Genomic DNA, 21,267 nt, shown 5'->3' with positions numbered 1-21,267 from the left:
TCATCAAGAATCACAGTGTTTGTATAAAAGTGAGAGGGAGCGAGAGAGGGAGAGTGGCGAGCGAGAGTTTAAGGAGAGAGATGACTGACAAACAGTTTGCTACGGGGTACAATTAAATCCAAGTGTGATTTTAATATTTAATTTGATTTATTAGTTTGCCATTATATAAATTTTCTCTTAAATTTATGTGTGTCTCTAAAATGGCGATCATAGTTTAAAAATACTTGTACCTGATTCCTATTAATTAAGAGGACTATATGTAATTATTTCAGATAATAAAGTGAATTAGTATATATGGTAATAATATTGATGTATTTAGATATGATTTCCTAAAATAATCTACGTAGAGGTCCATTTTCTTTAAAAAAAAAAATTGAAAGAAAAACAAAAGGCTTGTAAGAGATTGGGAAGGATATTAGTCAGAAACCCAAGCGAATGAATTTGTTTAAATTGTGATTAATAAAATTAAACAATGAATGAAATATTTCTTGAATTTCAAATTATCTCNATTGAAAGAAAAACAAAAGGCTTGTAAGAGATTGGGAAGGATATTAGTCAGAAACCCAAGCGAATGAATTTATTTAAATTGTGATTAATAAAATTAAACAATGAATGAAATATTTCTTGAATTTCAAATTATCTCTTTTAAATTTAGTGTTAATCATTAATCAAAGAATATGAATAAAAAAAAATATAATTAAGCAAATACTTTTAGCAAAATAAACAAATAAAACATATATTTAAACTTTTAACAACTTTAGTTATTTGAGATTTACTTATTATAATTTGTAATTTTTTTAATAATAATTTGTTAGAACTTAGGACCAATCTGATACTAATTTTCTCTAATTAATTCTAAATATTAGACAATTTATTTTCACTTATCTAAATTTTATTTATATTGGTAAGTAAACTTATTAGTTATCTATGTTTCTAACCCAAAAATAAATAAAATAAAATATGAATGCGTGTAAAAATATTGCCTAAAATTTAACACGGTTAATCTGATCTATAAATAAAATATGAATGCGTGTAAAAATATTGCCTAAAGTTTAACACGGTTAATCTGATCTATAAATAAAATTCAAACGCCGTATAGCCCCATATAGATTAAAAATAAAATAAAAAAAATATTTCTCTCTCGTCCTCCATTTTTTTTTATACAAATCTGAAATCAGCAACTCTTGTTCTTCAGTCAGTTCTGAGTTCACATCTTAATTGAAAGATTCAATTCAGTAACTTGATATCTTTTCAGTTTTGAACACCCTTTGATCTTCTTATTAACCCATTTTGGTATTTACTTTTAAGAATCACTCTTTCTTGACTCATTCAATTTTGGTGTTTGCTTCTTAGAATTATTCACTCTTGACTTGTTCAAATTTCATTCAGTTTTGGTATTTACTTCAAGAATCTTGGATTTTTTTTTCTATTTCAGTTGGTGAATGCAACTGTGAGTTGCTAAGCAAGTGGGTTTATCGTTGAAGTTGCAATGGAAGAGTAAGTAATCTTTAAAATCCAATGGGTTCTTTTCTTGTTTTGATTATGTTTACAAGACTAATAGATCTCGAAGTTGGTTTGAAGTAAATCTTGATGTTCTTAAGTAGTTAAGGTGAAAGATTCTTGATATGTTTAAGGAAATTTGATGGTACAGAATTTACGGGGACACAGTGTAGGTGGGTGGCGGCTCCAATTGAATGTGTTGTCTGTGTTTGCAGGGAGAACTCTATAGAGCTTCTACAAAGATTTCGGAGAGATAGGCGGATATTATTGAATTTCATACTTTCAGGAAGCTTAATCAAGAAGGTGGCAATGCCCCCCGGAGCTGTTTCCTTGGAGGATGTGGATCTTGATCAAGTTAGCGTTGATTTTGTCCTCAATTGTGCAAGAAAAGGTAGGGAATGTCCACCACAAAATATAGCCTCTTCTTATTTGCTTTAAAATAGATTGCATTTGCAATCATCAAGTCAGGATTGATGTCGTCTTTTTGTAGGCGGACTTCTTGAACTATCTGAAGCTATTAGAGATTATCATGACAGTACTCTGTTCCCTCATATGGTAAATTCGAACTTGCACATACATTATTATCTGTTCAATGGGGTCACTATTTATGAATGTTCTTATTCGGGATTGCACATACATTGATTTCTGTTCAATAGTTACTATTTGTGAGTGTTCCAGTTCCCGAGGGTTATCTATTGCAGCTTAGAATTATTTCCATATGGGGTTGTTTTTACCTATCCCAGAACATTATTTCATGCGTTCTACGCACATTAATGTTTATTTTCATTCTTCAACGGTTTCCTTTTTGTATTAAGAGTAATGCAGGTTCAACTGAGGAATTCTTTCTAGCTACAAATCCTGAACAATCGGGTTTGCCTCCAAGAAGATTACCCCCGCCTGTCCCTATTTCCACACAATCACCAATTTTGCCAACACTCTCAACGTCAGAGTCAATTGATACTGAACCATTTGAAGAGCTTTCCAGTTTATCCAAATCTCAGTCTCTCAGTTCCACACAACAACAAGAGTTAACAGTTGACGACATTGAGGATTTTGATGACGATGATGATCTAGATGAAGTTGATAGTCGAAGGTATTCAAGAAGAGTTCTCAATGATGCTGCTGATCTTGTGCTTGGATTGCCCTCATTTGCTACTGGTAAGTATGCTTATTGTAGGTGTATATGTGTATGGTGGACCAGTAACTTCCGCTATCATAAGTGTGACCATTTCTTTTTGGCAGTACAGTATTAGGTTGTTAGTTGCTTGCTTTTTAGCTCTAATGTGCTATATTTATAGTACTGGTTATACCAGAAAAATAAAAGATAGGGAGAGTAACGTTTTTTTTAGAAAAAAGACCGGGAGAGTAAGAGTGCTTTGAGATTTTTCTCTGGTTCTATATTTGTACTACTGGTTACTTTATGCTTAGGATGCTGACACATGACTAGGAAACTATTAGCAACATTGATGCAAATGTATCGTATAACTGCTCTAATTATGACTAGGAAACTATTAGCAACATTGATGCAAATGTATCGTATAACTGCTCTAATTTCTGTGCAATTTTCGCTCAATGATAAATGGATTTTTTTAAAGGGAATTTAACCACTATAATATCAAGTGCTGTATACTAATGATAAATCAATTCTCATCCATGTTAATTGCAGTTCGAGCAATACACAAAGGTCATGAACATAGCATACTTCTATAGTAGCTTGATATTGGGAGAATATCCGTCCTCTTTTTATAGAATCCACCTTAATCTCCAGCATACTTGTGTGATTTTTTGGATTTTCTAACTTCTTCCGGCTGATAGGCATTCTTTAATTTTTTAAAACTGTAATCCTATTTTTTTTCTCGATTAGAAAGAGTTAGCACTATCTTGATGCTTGTTTGATGTTTTTCTGACCTTTGACTATCATAAACAAAATTAGTTGTCAGATTATTAATTCTCAGATATTCTGATGCAACTCTCTTTAGTGCTTAAATTTTTATTTTATTTTGTTATAGCTCTCTGTTATTTTCTCCTCTAATCACCATTCACTTTATTATGTTTATAAAAAGAACCACTTAGAATCTTAGATAGTTATATAAATTTGATTCCTGATCTTTAACGGCCCTAAATTTTTCATTTGATGCTTTTTAAGTATAAAGAGTTCCCACTAATGTTTTCTTCAACGAACATTCAAGTATTTCTTAGTCTTCTCTGATAACTTCTCTCGTACTTAGTAGAAATAATATTCAATTTGTTCTGAAGCTTATTCCATCTTCATAAACCCTAATCAAATGCTAAGTTAAGTTGTGTGCTTGTGCATGAACACCAGTGATAAGTTGATGTCATTTGATCCTCACTTATTTCTGCCACCTCCTTGGTTTGAGGTGTGTTTGGGGAATATCTCGATAAATGTTAAATGTGAACTTGAACGAAGTGAGGTCATCATATCCATTTAACTAATTTATTTTACCTCTACTTTGTAAACAGCCTATGTGGGGTGTAAGAGTTTGTTTAGGAGCTTCATATTAAATCCATCTTTTTGCCTTGTGATGTTTGATTTCTTTGGTTTTATACAATGTTTGAAACCTTGAATTCATGTGTTGCACGTAATAGGCACTTTCAGACTGATTACTGGAGCAAGTATGTGATGAGCAAACACTTTAATATAATATTTATTCCAGTATTTCCTGGTCGGTTACACTACTTCACGTGTAGATTCCACTATTTTCTTTCAAAATGTATTCTTCTCTTGCTTTTACGTGGATGGATGGGAGATACTTATACTTCAGCCTGTATTTCTTCCTAGCTATTGGCGATGATGATCTCCGTGAAACAGCATATGAGATCCTTCTGGCTGCTGCTGGAGCTTCAGGGTATTTCCGCCTTTTCTGTTTCTTGGCTTGCAACATCTCCCATCTGATTAATTAAACGCATTTAATATGCATTCTGTATGCACAGGGGCCTCATTGTACCGTCAAAGGACAAAAAGAAGGAGAAGAAATCTAGATTGATGAGGAAGCTGGGCCGTAGTAAGAGTGAAAATGTAATGACCCAGTCACAGCATTTATCTGGACTGGTTAGTTTGTTGGAGACAATGCGTGTCCAGATGGAGGTAGGAAAATGAATGACATTATTACCTTCTGGCTGGTGCTCTTCTGTTGTTTGATTCACAGCAGTAATGGGATTGATATCTTGTTTGTTTCTTGCCCTTAACTCAACAAGTTGGGTTAACTTGCCTGCTGTTTCATTGCAAATCTTTTAGGAAATGAAATAACTTAAAAAGCAATGATTTTTTCTCCTTAATGAAAGGGCATAAGGCTGATGAGGCTACGATTTGTTAGTTAAGGTCGAGATATTATGCCAAGATGTGTTCAAATACTATCAAAGTACATTGTTGCCTTGAGCTGTTATGTTGGTGATTTGTTTGGTATATGGGGCTAGTCTACACCAGTTGCCAGTTGTTCGTGTGTATATAATATAAATAGTGTTCCTAGTGTTGGACAGGAAAAAAGGTAGTTGTAGATTCGATGTTTTTGATAATTAATTTGTGTTAGCTAACAAAAAGAGGTAAATTTCCCAAAGGAAAGTGTTAGAAGATAAAGGTGGAAGAGAGATATTGATGATCCGATGATATGATAAATATGGAAGACCACCTACTTATATGGTGTTAACCTCAGTACATGTGATATTTGTGGACAAATATCAAATAAGAAGTTTACTCTTCTAATAGCCCCAAGACTGGTCTAGTGGTAAGAAAGCAACTAGTGATATATGAGTTAGGCACAGGTTGTGGGTTCAAATTCTGTTATATAGGAATTTACAGTTTCATGCTTACTGGGTTTTTACCTGATTATCATGTACAGATTTCTGAGGCCATGGATGTCAGGACAAGACTTGGTCTCCTTAATGCGATGGTTGGAAAAGTGGGTAAAAGGATGGATACAATCTTGATTCCACTGGAATTGTTATGTTGTATTTCACGCTCAGAGTTTTCTGACAAAAAGTCATATTTTAAGTGGCAAAAGAGACAAGTAAGTGTTGTCTTTCCCACTTAATATGATGATCCAATTGTTTCCTCTCCTCCTCTCTGTAATTGCTGTAACAAACTTTGCAAAGTTGTTTATTGGTGCAACTTAAATCATATGATAGTGTATTTAACATTTATGTTACATATTCTTTTTCTGTCAGTTCAGTTAAACATGTTGGAGGAGGGGCTCATAAATCATCCTGCCGTAGGGTTTGGGGAATCTGGGCGAAAAGCAAATGAGCTAAGGGTTCTTTTAGCTAAGATAGAGGAATCTGAGGTGTGTACATTTCTCTCTGTCCCTCTTTTGCTGAAGAGAAATTTCTGATATATTTTAATACCTAACTTAAGTATTTGCAATTCTAGTTTGGTCAGGCATCCTAGCAAATATCCAAATAACTTTAGTATTTTAACTTCTTTGAAAATAGTGAAATTCAATATTCAGACTTAAAGTATTGGTTTCAAGAAAATACTGGCTTCTTCTCATTAATATTCAACTTTTACAATTTTTTTCAAGTTGAACTTCAGTACTCTTTTTTAAACTTCAACTAAGAGTGGCGGGCTTAGGATCCGAAGGCAGTGGGTGCACATGCTTTAGTACATACACCGCATCTCTGACTTTTAGTAACATTATGCATTCAGTTGGTTTAGTTAGTTTCTAATCGAATTTTTTGTTCATAAACAAAGAAACAAATCAAACCAAAATGATTTATTAATTGCGTTTTTATGACTCGGGTTTAATTAAGTTTAGGGATCTCTTTTATTTTCCTATAATATAAGAGGAAGAGCCAGGTGTGTCTGTCTATCATCTATACCAACAACGACAGGAAACATGTGGCCCTATAAACATCTATATAAACGACGAACTTACAACATTACAATTTAACGTATCATTCTTTTCAGCAAGGGAATTGCAAATTGAATCACGATTTACCAATTTTCCTAAAGGTCGATGCAGTGAATATAAATTTGCAGTAATCCTAGTCGGATTTCATTTTCCTAATTTTATTGCCGAAAATAAGTATGTTAAATATTAAATAGATGGATTAGAACTGCAAATGTACTCCACTTCTTTCAAACAAATTAAATACATTTTTGATATACTTGAGAGTTCTGTTTTGAAGTTTGATCATCATATGCATAATCATAGGATTGCTTAGAATAAAAGATTGAGTTGCTAAGAGGGTTTTTATCTTTTAGATTGGAGGTATGCTATATTGAGTTCCGAATTGTCTGTCCCTGGCCCTCGTGGGTTTTACATGGTTAAGGAAGTGTCTATTTTTTTGGAAAATTGACATGTTTTATCTTCTTGTACTTCTTTTTATTCTTGTCTCTTCTTTTGTTCTCTCTTAAAAGGACTTTCCAACAAAATCTTGTTGACCCATGGAATTAGTTCCATTGACATGCTATTATTGATGTTTATTCTTGTTTGCTTGTTTGATACTCTTCATCATTATTATGTGCACTCTCATCTTCTTCTTTTTTTCTCAATCGAATGACATTTTGATACCATATAATATGAACACTCATGTCCTGAGAAATAAGGTTACAAGAAAGGGTTCTTTCTGATGATATGCCATAAAAATTATTATTTCTTTGTTTCAGTCTTTTCCTCCTCCTGCAGCAGAGATGCAAAGGACAGAATGTTTAAAATCTTTGAGAGAGATCGCTATGCCATTGGCAGAAAGGCCAGCTCGAGGTGACTTAACTGGTGAAGTATGCCACTGGGCTGATGGTTATCACCTGAATGTCAAATTATACGAGAAACTACTTCTCAGTATTTTTGATGTTTTAGATGAGGGAAAGCTCACAGAGGTCAGTTAAAAAAACCCACTTGAATGTCATTCTCTGTGATTCTTGCAATTCTTGCTATTGCCTTACGGTGCCAGGATAAAGATGACCATCTTATTTCTTGTAAACTAGAAATTAATACTCATGGGATGTCACGTTTCTCTTGAATGAAGAAGGTAATATTCTTTAAGGGTCATGTTGTGTACTTGTGTTTGTAACAAAGGGACATGTAACAAAGGGCATGAGGCACAAATCACATAGAAGGAAATTGTCTCGAAAAACCTACAATCTCTTGGAATTCATGCAGACATAGCAAATAGTAGGTCACAACAGAAAATGTTTATATAGTTGGGACTATGTTTTAGTCATGTTAGTAGTAATTTTGGTCTTGTCTTATATGAGATTTTTATGCATTTCGAAAATATATAGAACTTCTAGAGCTTATTATTATTTAATTATTATAAATAATATGGGTTCAAGGAGCTTAAAATGGAACGGTATGATCAGTGAGGATTCATATAGCCGAGCCCCTACTTGCTTGGGATTGAGCAGTTTTTTTATGTGGACAACATAACCCGTTCTGTTTGTAAAATAGTAAAATTTTGAACAGTAGTGCAATGAATGGTGTTATGTGAGTACATTCCTTTAGAAATCGATTTATAGGTTTGAATGATTAATTATGAACTTCATTTTTCCCAACCAGGAAGTTGAAGAAATTTTGGAGCTTCTCAAGTCCACATGGCGTATTTTGGGTATCACAGAAACCATCCACTACACTTGCTATGCTTGGGTATTATTTCGACAGGTATAAAATGACAAAAGAAAAATACTGGTTTCTATTCAGAGTTGCTTAAAACATTACTAGCATTTGCTTGAATACTAACCTGCCGATGGTATATCAATTGTTTGGAATAAATTTTACTTCTTTATCAATTGAAGGAAATTGTCTCGAGAAACCTACAATCTCTTGGAATTCATGCAGACATAGCGAATAATAGGTCACAATAGAAAAGGTTTATATAGTTGGGACTGAATATTTTAACTTCTATGAAAATAGTGAAATTCAATATTCATTTAACAATTAGGTTTTTGGTGTAAACAAATGAACATAGAAGAAGAAATTCAACTAGTGGATTTCATAGGAGCTTTGTAAGTAGTCCTGTTTTTTTGTTGGTTTTTCTATGTAACTAACACTTTTGGAGGTGGCCAGCATAGCCCTTAATGCTGAGGAATACAATGTTACCAGTTTCAAAAAAAAAAAATAGAAAAGGTTCATATAGTTGGGACTATGTTTTAGTCATGTTAGTAGTATTCTGGTTCAGTGTTATTCTACAGACCTATTTTTCTCATCGTGTTATTAACTTAGAAATGTGACCTTTGTCGAATCAAATGTGCTATTTTGGTCTAATTATAGTTTATAACTGGCTTAACTTCACTATGGACTGAAAACTGGTTTTCTGGAATATAAAATCTTCATCCTCTCCTCGATCCACATTATTTAACTTCTGCAAATTTAAGTAAAATTTTTTATCCCAATAAGCAATCGGCTGTTAGGCGATTGCTTCCATCTTCTTTAGTTAAGTGTTTGTAAGTAAATTCATGACATGTTGCAACAATTTCTTCTTACTTGGTTACCCACCCTTATTTCAAATTTGGTTACTTGGTTGAAGCTGATCCCTTTATCAATTCCTCTTTGCCTATTGTTGGTGCATGATTGTCCTATTTTGATATAAGCCCCTTCTGTTGTTGCAGTTTGTCATCACGGGAGAGCAAAGGATCTTGCAATATGTCATTGAACAGTTAAAAAAAATACCATTGAAGGAGCAAAGGGGACCGCAAGAGAGAATGCACTTGAAGAGTTTGCATTCTAGAGTTGAAATGGAGAAGGGATTCCAAGAGTTGACATTCTTGCAGTCTTTCTTGTTGCCAATTTCAAAATGGGCTGATAAGCAGTTGGGAGACTACCATCTTAATTATGCTGAGGTTCGTGACAATTTTGTTTTACTTCGATTAGGCGATGGCAAATCTTGTACGCATGATAAGTCATTTGTTTTAACTTACTTTTACAAGTCTATTCAAAATTTTGTTTGTGGTAATACAGATACTGATCATCTTAGAGCTTGTTCTAAAAACTCTGTTTAGCAATTTAAACTTAAGAAACTAACTTCCAAATTTACTCTTTTCCATGAATTATGGTATAGCCAATATTTCAAATTTTCTGCCTTTTCTGTTGAAATTAATTCCATTTCAAATTTTCTGCCTTTTCTGTTCAAAAATATATTTCAAATGTAGGATATTATTTAGTTTAAGTTAATAGTACAGGAAAGTTGTGTCTAAAAACTAGTTGATGTTATTGTCTTTAGGGGTTGATGATGATGGAAAACACTGTGGCAGTTGCTATGCTTGTTCGAAGACTTCTTCTAGAAGAACCTGAAACGGTATGTCTGACTACGTAACTTTTCTGGTGAACTATCTTAAATTTGTTCTGGGAAATTGAATGATATGTTATATCTGCTGTCTGTGCATTCACTGTAAACCATAAGATTCACATACATGGACACTTATAGATAATAATATTGTATTCAACTTTGATGTTTATGTAGGCAATGGAGTCTGCAACAATATCAGATAAAGAGCAGATAGAGTTCTACGTGACATCTTCAATCAAGAATGCATTTACAAGGGTAAAGACTTTTTACTTGTTGGAAAAGGAAACTCAAATTGGTTGCGGACTATAATTTCTGCTGTCGAAATATTTCTATATGTTGGGGCAGTGATTATTCAAACACTGGTTCAATTAGTTTAGTCAGTTGGTAGAAAGCCCTAACGTAAAGTGCGACTCTACGATCAGGCCTCCAAGGCCTAGCTCTAGTGGCAAAAAGTGGAGGATTTGTGGCTTAGGTCACAGGTTCAAGCCCCACACCATGCAAAGCGAAGCCCAGCATTTAAGTGGAGAAGGTTAGAGGGGCGGACTCATTATCTGCCGAGTTTAGAAGATTGTGATTGGTCCAAAGGGAGGGTCACAGTCAGATTTCTTGGTTATGAGAAAAAAAGTGCAACTCTACGTACAGATATTAGAGGACCCTAACTATGAATATCCGTACGCATAGTGTGGTTCTTTTAAATCTGTTCTCTGTTCTTATATTTCTTGGCTACATATAAATGTCATTGTGGCTTAAATATGTCCTCTGACCAGTTAAACAGTCCATCCAAATTTCTCATTTGTTGACATGCAATGGTTTTCTTCTTTTTTTTTTATGAAGTAAGAAGAATGTCATTAACAAAGCATCAAGCAGATGCACAGATTACAAAGAAAGAAATATCAGCTCCCAAAAAGGCAAAAAAAAGCTATCTAAACAGCTAACAACAGAAATCTATGGAGCTGATAAATTCCAGGAAAGAATCGACACTAAGTACAGGAGAGAGATTAACCCAACCTGAAAGAGTAATCAAACATCTTGCTATAAAGGTAGAGATGGGAGTTACAGTGCCATCAAAACATCTTTTGTTCCTTTCCGTCCATAAGCACCACAAAATACAAGCTGGAACCAAAGACCATATGTGCTTGATGGACTTCCCAACTTTCCAAGAATTCCAACACACAAAAGCCTCTCTCAATGATCTTGGCATGACCCAAGTGAGTAAAGTGAGAAGAACATGTTCCGTAGGCCTGTTGCAACTTTGCAATGAAGGAACAGGTGATTAATAGATTCTGAGTTGTACAAGCAAATGTAGGATCTGTTGACTATTTGGAATTTCCTCCTCATGAGATTATTCTGAGTCAAGCGAGAGTCTTTTAGAGTTATCCAACTGAAACAAATAACTTAGGTGGCAACTTAGTTCTCCATATCAATTTCCATGGCCATTGATCAACTAAGGTTTTCTTGGAGCTTTGTTAAAGGTAGCATGCTTTAACTGAGTAGGATCCATACCTGCTATATCTCCAGATAAGTTTGTCCTTGCTTTGTCTGTTGATTGCACTGAGGCTAAAAACCTCTTCCAACTCCCAGTCATTGAGATTTCTCCTTAGGATCAGATTCCTCACTTTGTCTTCCCTGTACTGCGAGAAGGTTGAGTCTGGATTAGATGCAATCTGGAAAATGCTTGGAAAAACATTCGTTAGAGGAATGTCTCCTAGCCAAATATCTTTCCAAAACTGAATATGTTCCCCATTTCCCACCATAAATGAGGCGTTGACATGCAATGGGTTTTACTATAATGGTATACTAAAATAATCGAGAACCGGATCAGAAAAGACCAAGAGCACTGCCCCAGGTCTTCTTACTTTCTATTTCACAGCTAACATGTTATGAATCTCCTTAGATTATGGTACACTTGTGTTAAATAGGCTTCTCACAGGAAGCAAGAGGGTGTTTTCATATTTCCTATAAAATGACTGTTTTCTACAAGTTACATTTGATTGATTTGCTTCATGTGGTTTTAACAACAGAACTGGACCAACTTTCCCTGGATTGTGGTAGTGGTAGACTTCTCATCTTATATTAGTGTGATGTTGATCGTTGGGAACGAAATCTTTCAATTTCTTATTTTACTATGTTCAACTCTATGTATTCCTCTATCCGTAGAGTACATTGAATGTACAGAAATGTCTCTGTGTATCATAGCTAGTTTCTGAGTGTTGTTATTTCAGTATTGTGTTTCCTCTAGATTGGGCATGAAGGGAGATTCTCTGTTTGTCATGAATAATCGCTTTGTGCAGATAATACAAGATGTTGAGGCAATATCTCAAGCAACAAATGAACATCCTTTAGCACTGCTTGCAGAACACACGAAGAAACTATTGCAAAGAGATAATACTATTTACATGCCTATCTTATCTCAACGGCATCAAAATGCTGCTGCTGTTTCTGCATCCACACTTCACAAGCTTTATGGTATCAAATTGGTAAGTAATGATTAATCTAACTCCTGGAGATCTAGTTGTAGGTTGATTAATTCATGGTTATATGTTTGGTATGGAGATTTGAGTGAATGTTATTCATTCAGAGACCATTCCTTGATAATGCGGAACATCTGACCGAGGATACAATAGCTGTCTTTCCTGCTGCTTATAGTCTTGAGCATGATATAGTGCAAGTTATCGTATCTTCTTGTGCTGATGGAACATCAGATGCTTATTGTAGAAAACTAAACTTGTTCAAGGTAAGGGAACTCTTTCTGGGCTTCTTTAATATTTTTATAATGGAGTAACTTAGGGTGACATAATTTTGCCAAATTTATACGGGACAGTTCCAAATGAAAGATTTTGTAGCCAGTAAATTAAGATTCTTGGATTTATTGTCTTCTGACCTCGGCATTCTAACTGCTCCAGACCTTTTTATTGGTTGGTGGTGGGATGGTTTTGCTAATAAAGATTCCACATGTCATGCTCAATATTTTACGTAGTGAATCTGGTGTTTTTCTTAGCCTTTTCTTGTTTTAAGTATAGATTGAGACTGTGTCTGGGACATTGGTACTACGATGGGTGAATTCACAACTTGCAAGGATTTTGAATTGGGTTGACCGGGCTATTCAGCAGGAGGTAATAACTTAGGGAGTTTCTAAATCTATTGATTGTAGTTCATTTAACAATTTTATCAATTATTTAGCTGTTCCTTTGTTATTATACTTTTATTCCTTATGCCATTTGTCACTAATCATTTATCATTTTAAATTTTTCTATCTCATGTCTTATCTCCTTTTTTATATGTATAAATAAAGTTAAATGAGGCATCTCCTGGTTTCAATATTCACGGTTATGATGATAAGAGTAAATTGAGATCCTCCTTTTGACCAAAGACCAGTCTTTTAGCATATGAAGTTGATTACCTTTGTTATGGTTTTCCAGCGGTGGATACCGGTTTCACCTCAACAAAGGCATGGAAGTTCAATTGTTGAAGTCTACAGGATTGTGGAAGAGGTTTGCAAATCATACTCTGTTCTTTTGCATAGTTATTTTTCTCTGTTTTCTGGAATCAGTATATTCAAGCTTCCGCAGCATAAGTTTATTGTGTTTTGTGATGAAATTACTTAATCTGGAAGAAGAGTTGCAGTAATTGATCAGCAACAAGGGAAGTTATTTCTTTATTGATTTGTTCTATGTACAGCGGGAGAACTGGACTTAAATTAGTAACCTATGAAATCATAATGCTACACTAAAAAAGCCAAATCTAAATTCTAGACTTTTGTGCTTGAGAGCTATGTTTGATCACAAACTACTCTCAGCTGCAAGATGAAGTTTGTGTATACTTCCTGTCCATGTTATCTATAGCAGCCTAGCTTCTTTTACTTTTGGTGCATGAAACTTAACTGAAAAAATACTTAGCTTTTGGGACATATACACTTGAAGATACACAAGCTTCTAAAGCTCCAGTTCCCTACCCATGGGGTGTGGGGTGGGTGGGAACTGAAACAGAAAGAGGAACTGAACTTTAAATTGTGGCTCAGATTTTGAACATTCTTCTTTTATCTTTGTTGATTCTGATATGCCGACAGTGGTTTACAAATGCTTTTATACGATACCACATTTTGTAATGAGTTGAACAATTTTCTCACTGCAGACGGTCGATCAGTTCTTTTCTCTGGAAGTTCCGATGAGGCCAGGAGAACTGGGTAGCCTCTTTCGCGGCATTGATAATGCATTTCAAGTATATGCAAAGACCATTTTAGATAAGATTGGTATATAGTTTCTTCCTTCCCAATCTTAAAAATTTCCTTTTTTTCCTCACAGTGAAAAATCTTTCTTACTGAAATTTTACATGCCTGTTGTTGTAGTTTATTAGCTTAATTGTCTCCTGGTTCATTTTGTGTCTTGCACTATGGTTTGATGAATGACATCAATGTAATGGATGGAGGAACTATTAGATTAGAATCTGTTTTCTGCAGTATACAAAATCCTTTCACCGTAGGAAGGGCGTTATCCTTCCCACTGGAACTGTAAATATTCTGTCCAAGTCACCAATAATTGGATATCCTAGTTTATTTATTTCAGATTCTCTTGCAAATGATATGGATGAATTGCCAATGTACCCATTTGACGACCCTCCATCGCCATCCCAGTTTCCCATTGACAGAATTTAGCATGTTGAATTTCCAAATAGCTTTGAAGCTTTTACTTAGTGGCTCTATATTTATGGCAACGAAAAGTTGTACCGTGTAAATTATTTGTATTCTTCGACTTCTCTGCTCATCTTTCTGCATTTGCATATCTTGCATTTGTTTCTGCAGAACTGATTGCTGCTAAATTGAACATATATTTTATGGTGAACTTGCTACCATTTGCATGCAGCTAATAAGGAAGATATTGTTCCACCTGTGCCTATTTTGACGAGATACTCAAGGGAAAGTGGAATTAAGGCATTTGTAAAGAAGGAGTTGAAGGATACAAGGATACCAGATGTCCTGAAGTCTGTTGAAATTGACGTAGCGGCAACATCAACGCTCTGTGTGCAGTTGAATAGCCTTCATGTTAGTTAACTTCTACTTTCCCTCTTTTCATGTATGATAAGATGTTAAGCTGTTTATCATTTGCTCTTGTATGTTTCATGTTCCCCTTTATTATTGATCTAAAGGGTGTATTTCGCTGCACTGGTTTGATTTATCCATAATTCCTGCTATGCTCTTCGTAAAAGTGGAAATGCATTTTCTCTCAAAATCTTTAATTTGAATTCTACAGATTCGTAATGTCATGCAGTAAGAAATGATATATGGAAATCAGATGTGTATGTTTCCTATGCCCACAAACTATATGGAAAAGGATGAAGAAGAAAGTCAAATTAGTACTATATTTTGGAAGTTGAGAATTGTAATTTGCTTATGATCCCCCAAAAAAGAGAGGAAGGTGTGTGTTAAGAAATGACTTTGGGCCTAACTAATCTCAAAAGTTAGTTCGTCTGAAGACCATAAAATGAGATGAACCACCCATCTCTCAACCGATGTATGGCACTTAACAACCCCTCACTTGTCAAGGCTTGCTAACTGAAGTTGAGTGTGGACAACATAATATGGGGCCCAACATATTATACACAATAACAGGAATGGGCATGACTCTAGTACCATGAGAAGAAATGGACCTTGAGCCTAACTCAATCACAAAAGCTAGATTGCTGAACGATCACGTAAGGATGTCAATTCCATGTCCCACAACCAATGTGGGACACTAACCAATGTAGTTATCATCACAGGTGATCCATGTTAAATAAGGTGGCCAGCATAGCCTTAATGCTGAAGGAATACAATTTACCAATTTCAAAAAAATAAAAACTTTTACGTGTTGGATGTGTGGCACCTATAGACACTTAATTTTATCAACATCTCAAAATATATACCTAGTATTTAAGCATAGAGTTTAGATTGAAAAGTCAAGATTGTTAATTCAGTTGTTGCAATATTTCTGTTTACTCGATGCGTTGATCTAAGACTAGATTGTAATAAGCATTCAACTGCTCCACGAGAGTCTCAGGATAAGCGCACTCTTGGATGATTCTTGTAATCATTGTATTCAATGTTTCTTTTGTATTTTCTGCTGATGATTGAAGAAATGTCATGCTTAGAATGTCCATGTGGTCCAACATTTTGTGTGAATAACATCATATCTGGTGTAATTCCACAAGTGAGTTCTAAGGAGGTTTAGATGTACGCAGACCTTACCCTACTTTTTTGGCGTAGAGAGGTTGTTTCCGATAGACCCTCAGCTTAAAGGGAAGATATCATAGCGGGGTTGCAAGAAGAAATGGCAACAAAATATCAAGATACAAAGTTAAATGATGCAACGTATGGTTGAAACACCAAACTTCTTGTTGTCAACAAACTTTTTGTTTGTTTCTGTTAGAAAGGATGTACTTGGCTTCACGCGTTGTGCTTCACTATAGAATATCCACCATAACAAGTGAATCAATACTAGAGTACAAAAATGCTTGGAGATTTTCCAAGATATCGAAGTGTACTATACCCCAACTTGTTTGTGACTGGGACGTTATCGTATCGAGGCAAACAATCAAAATAATATTATAAAGGTTTGCATAATGTGCCCAAAATTTCTTAGGCACTAAACTTACTAATTTTTATGGAAATTTTGCATTTGTGCAAATTTCATGCAGGTTAACACTCAAATACTATGCTGATCAGCATTTTCCAAATATAAGCTCCTAATGCTTTATTAGTTATTTGTCAAGAAGCAAAGACAGGTTTCATCAATTTATGTCCTTTTGGTTAAAAGAATGAAATGAGCTACAGTGAGAACCTTGTATTCTAGAGTTGGCCAGTACTCTGTGTTGGAAGCAAAGGAAATTTAATAAAATTAAGAGATAATTATTGCCCAATACCACTGGGCCATCTAGTTCACAAAATAAGTACGCAATGTATAGGTTGTCTACTTATATGCTAATAACATATAATATGCACACATACACATATTAGATACATATGTATACACACTATATAACCGAGTGTATATGTAGTGCATGCTTCGGCCATATTTGGTGAACTAGATGGGTGAATGTTATATATTGGTAACTATCTCATTAATTAAAATCTTACTCCTGTTCAGCAAGGTTCTGTGGCTGAATTAGTAAGACAGGGCAAGTTTCTTTCTTCTGAATTTGTAACATGTGTATGTGTGATCATGTGTTTCTGTCTTGAACAATTCTGAGCCTTACCTCTTTGTTTATCCTTATAGTATGCTATTAGCCAACTGAATAAATTGGAGGACAGCATTTGGGCGCGATGGACAAGGAAAAAGCATCATGATAAATTGACAAGTAAGAAACAGTTTGTTTTGAGTTTTGAATGTATTGAGATGTCTTATTATCTCCCCTTAGTATGTTATTCTAAGCTTTGCAGCTAATTACATTTCTAACATGTTTGAGTCATGGTAATAAGTATTGTCGTTTTACCTTATCTTAAAATTATTTGTTATCTTGAAGGGTGCTCTTCATCTTTGATGTTTTATGAAGTAGACGATTGGAAGTGATTCCTTAGAGAGTGCAAAAATGGGAAAAAAGATCATATTTCCTCACTATTCATAGTTACAAATTAGCTTTAGTCATAGTTACAAATTAAGTTCTAATAGTTCAAGATTTTATATAAGGAGCTCTCTTTTATGTTGTTACAACAACAACCCAATCTACCCAATGTAATCCCACAAGTAGGTATAGGGAGGGTAGTGTGATGCAGGCCTTACCCCTACTACCTAGGGAGGTAGAGAGGTTGTTTTTGATAGAGCCCCAGGTCAAGGACAAGTATACAAAGCACCTCTCTTGTTTGTAGTTAACCATCCGATTTTCAGTCAATTTTTTCTGTCTTCTTCTATCCTCTTTCACATGGTATCATAGTGTACCATTTTGGTGAAGATTTATGTAGTTTTCCCTACTCCTGAATACCTACCCAACTAAAATATTTCCATCTTCACTATTTTTTTTCCTTTGACCGTTCTAGCGGCACCACTTTTACCTCCGGTGACTTATCCCGCAGCAATGCACCTCTTATAGATCATTCTGGCTGTACTGTCTCTTTCGACCACAATTCTGTCCATTCTTCCTTGCAGCCTTTCAAGCTAAACATTCCCAGACTTGTTATTCTCTTCTTTCTTTTCGTGCTATTAGAATTTGGATCTCGAGTCCTTCCTCTAAAGTCTGAAAACTGAACTTCTGGTACTGGTAGAAAAACTTTTTTTTTAATGGTATCAAACAATGTAATTAGTTCCTTCTTCTATACATTAAATTTCAAGTCACTGTTTCAAAAAGAAGTTATGTTATCTTCTCTGTCTTTGTGTTATCAGAGTTAGTGTTGAATCTGTTCTCTAAATGTTGAAATTAGTGATCCTTGTTTGAACAACTTTTTGGTACTCTTCAGCTGTCAATTCAAACAATTGATGGAAGCATTATTTTCTGTTCTGCAATGGTCGGCAATGTTTGTTGGAAAAATAATTTCAACACTATTTTCTTTCTGGTATAATTCAAGCATCTGTTTACTATTCCAGAGACGCTTTTAGCCTCTTGTTTACTAATATTATAAGCAATCTTAAGTTGTTTCATCACCTTTAGTTTTAAGAGGCGTGTTGATATTCAAGAGAATTGCTAAGGTAGTGTAAAGATTCTAAATGATTATGTTAGTCAAGATAAATAAAAAGAATATTCTTGGAAATTATATCATAATTAGGAATGCTGGAAATCACAAAACTTTTCTTATTTCACGAACTGAGCATTTAAGCTTTGAATATGCATGGGACAGCCTATGACTTTGTTGCTTGGAATGTTTCACACAAGAAAATGGGGAGAACATGATATGAATAAAGAGCTTGAAGCCTTGTTACTTGTTTTTAGTTTAAAAGGGGATCGGGGAGATAGCTGACCTTAAAGCTATTTACCGTTAAGCATAGCTGCTAGATAATCAATATCAACTCGGATTTTTAGCCCATAGAGTCTAGGTATAATTCTTATCATGATGAGTATCACTTGAGTAGTATAGTAGTTGCAGAACAGATTTACTTAACTTTATTTTTTTCCAAACAAAGAGAACCCTGCGGAGGAAACCGCAAAAGGTTTCCAGAAGAAGGACTCATTTGATGGAAGCAGAAAGGATATCAATGCTGCAATTGACAGAATGTGTGAATTTACTGGTAAGACTTTTGTTTTGTGCTCTTATCTTTTTGGATTCTTTGCAAACAATACAACTTTGAAGAATGTGAATTTACTAGTGAGAGAATTCTTCTTCATGTTCTGTGAGCTCATTGCAGATAATTCCTAATTCGTTTTCGTTAATACTGCAGGAACAAAAATCATTTTCTGTGACTTGAGAGAACCATTCATTGAGAATCTCTACAAACCCAGTGTTTCACAGTCTAGGTTGGAATCAGTAATGGAGCCACTCGATATGGTATTGCGTCTTATATTTGAGACTATGCTTTTGATAGGTTGTTATAAATGTGGAAAGAAGAAGAAATAACTTATTGCTTTTTAACAGCAATTGAGAGTAATCATCCCATGAGATTTCAATACTAATGCTCTGATCTCCTTTGCTCCTTGTCTGCCTCTATCTTTTCACCTTCTTATCTCCCTTTTTTGATGGAAACAAGTTTGGCTATGTAATTGTTGGTCTTCATATTTTGTTTAAACCGCTTATGTAATGAGATGTTGAGATCTGGAAAGTTTAACTACAGTCACTGAAATAGAAATCTGATTCATAAATCTTATCTGAACTTCGTTCATGAAGCACCTTTTGATATCGTCAGAAACTTGAGTTGAGAATTTTTTTTCTACATCTGCATTAAAAGAACCTATAGTAACATGTATACTAAACTAATGTCATGCTTTCTTTTATACTACGGCATATCAAAATTAGTATTGAAATCAATGAAATGTGATAGCATCTGCAGGGAAACCCTCTGAGCAAATCAATTTTGCCATCTAGATCCCTGATTTAGATTGTTGTTAAGAGGGATATAAAAATAATATGGATTTCACTAGCGCATCTATCCGCTTTTCATGTTTACTTGGGAAAAAGAGAAGCAGAGATGGTTATAACTTTCTTCCAAAATTTGCAGGTTCTTAATCAACTTTGTGATGTGATAATGGAGCCACTCCGGGATCGTGTTGTAACAGGACTGCTTCAAGCATCACTGGTCTGTGCACTTATTACTGTTTAGTTTTTCTGTTTTAAACTGTAGTAATTTTTGAATTCCTTGAAAATCGTATTCACCAGGATGGCCTAGTCAGAGTTATATTAGATGGAGGACCATCACGTGTATTCTCCCTGGGTGATGCTAAGCTATTGGAGGAGGATCTAGAGATCTTGAAGGTATTTAAAATGGTTTTGGTTGGATATGCTCGAGAACTATCTGTCTCCTAATGATATCCAAACCAATTTTTGTCTACTTGATATCTTGAAGTGGTGGAGTTACAATATGGTTATTTCTAACCTACTGCTGCTTGTTTGTGAAAGGAATTCTTCATTTCGGGTGGGGATGGGCTTCCTCGTGGAGTAGTTGAAAATCAAGTTGCACGTGTTAGGCAGGTGATAAAGTTGCAAGGTTATGAGGTTAGTTCAGCAATATCATCCATAATGAAGTACTGAGATTAGCAGAGTTACTGCATAAAACCTTTGTCCATCTGGTTACTGATGCTTGTTTCCTCGTTTCTCCGTTCTTCTATCATGAAACTCTTTGTATGAGCAATATGCACTTTTCGCATTCTTGTTTTATCTCCCCTGATAACAATGTCCACATATAGCACTATTCTTATGAATATAATTGTTTTGCATATGTAGAATTGGTCAATAAGATGCTGTAATGCTAAACTTTCATTCTAGAAAGAAATTATATGTATATGTTTATAAGTCTGCTTGCTGCTTGAACATTGTTTATAGGGCCGTATCTTGCACTAACCCCCGCATATGCTAAGCTGATCTAATCTGGTTTCTATGTCACACTTTTTATCCTGAATCTTCTGTGCGAGAATGCTACATGACTGACATACTGCTTGTTTCTTATGGTCCACAGACTAGGGAAATAATAGAAGACCTGAGATCTGCTAGTGAGTTAGAAATGCAGGGCGGAAGGGGTAAATTAGGTGCTGATACCAAGACCCTTCTTAGGATCCTGTGTCATCGAGGAGAGTCAGAGGCCTCTCAGTTTGTCAAGAAGCAATTCAAAATCCCCAAATCTGGAGCTTAGTGTACTTGTCGTGCCATTGATGAGATTGTAACATAATACACTATCGAAACTCTTTCATTTTTCAGGATCTCATTTGTCAATGAGACAGTCTGCTGCACAGATTTTTTTTCTTCTTCAGGGAATGTACTTAAAACGTAGTTTTTTGTTTACTGTTATATGTATATGTTTAGTGTGCAGTCTTAAACCTATTTGGAAGGCATGTATACACAATTTCTGCTGTCATGGGAGAACGGATTTGTTCTGGCAAGTGAGGTATTAAAGATTTTTCGTTGTTGCAAAACCAGTTCAA

General features: G+C 34.9%; 1 protein-coding gene across 1 annotated transcript; it reads left to right on the top strand.

The window, feature by feature from the left end:
• Window positions 1-1,113: 1,113 nt before the first annotated feature.
• On the top strand, window positions 1,114-21,258 carry LOC107003581 (protein unc-13 homolog). Its single transcript, XM_015201912.2, has 27 exons — window positions 1,114-1,293; window positions 1,436-1,497; window positions 1,716-1,891; window positions 1,991-2,055; window positions 2,316-2,658; window positions 4,301-4,367; window positions 4,453-4,606; window positions 5,358-5,525; window positions 5,688-5,798; window positions 7,124-7,333; window positions 8,013-8,114; window positions 9,062-9,292; window positions 9,673-9,747; window positions 9,913-9,993; window positions 12,030-12,215; window positions 12,317-12,472; window positions 12,759-12,851; window positions 13,158-13,229; window positions 13,870-13,987; window positions 14,598-14,776; window positions 16,986-17,067; window positions 18,822-18,926; window positions 19,077-19,183; window positions 19,851-19,928; window positions 20,009-20,104; window positions 20,249-20,344; window positions 20,805-21,258. The coding sequence occupies exons 2-27, from the start codon at window positions 1,490-1,492 to the stop codon at window positions 20,976-20,978; spliced, it is 3,333 nt and encodes a 1,110-aa protein (XP_015057398.1). The 5' UTR covers window positions 1,114-1,293; window positions 1,436-1,489; the 3' UTR covers window positions 20,979-21,258.
• The last annotated feature ends 9 nt before the right edge of the window (window positions 21,259-21,267 follow it).

This window comes from Solanum pennellii, chromosome 1, assembly GCF_001406875.1.
Source record: "Solanum pennellii chromosome 1, SPENNV200".
Taxonomy (NCBI): Eukaryota; Viridiplantae; Streptophyta; class Magnoliopsida; order Solanales; family Solanaceae; genus Solanum; species Solanum pennellii.
This window is presented reverse-complemented; position numbering and strand designations above follow the sequence as displayed.

Excerpts from the sequence above, each read along its gene's own strand:
- LOC107003581 (XM_015201912.2), top strand. Across the intron at positions 19,184-19,850 it reads TAATGGAGCCACTCGATATG|GTTCTTAATCAACTTTGTGA; the intron begins GTATTGCGTCTT and ends CAAAATTTGCAG. Across the intron at positions 19,929-20,008 it reads GACTGCTTCAAGCATCACTG|GATGGCCTAGTCAGAGTTAT; the intron begins GTCTGTGCACTT and ends CGTATTCACCAG.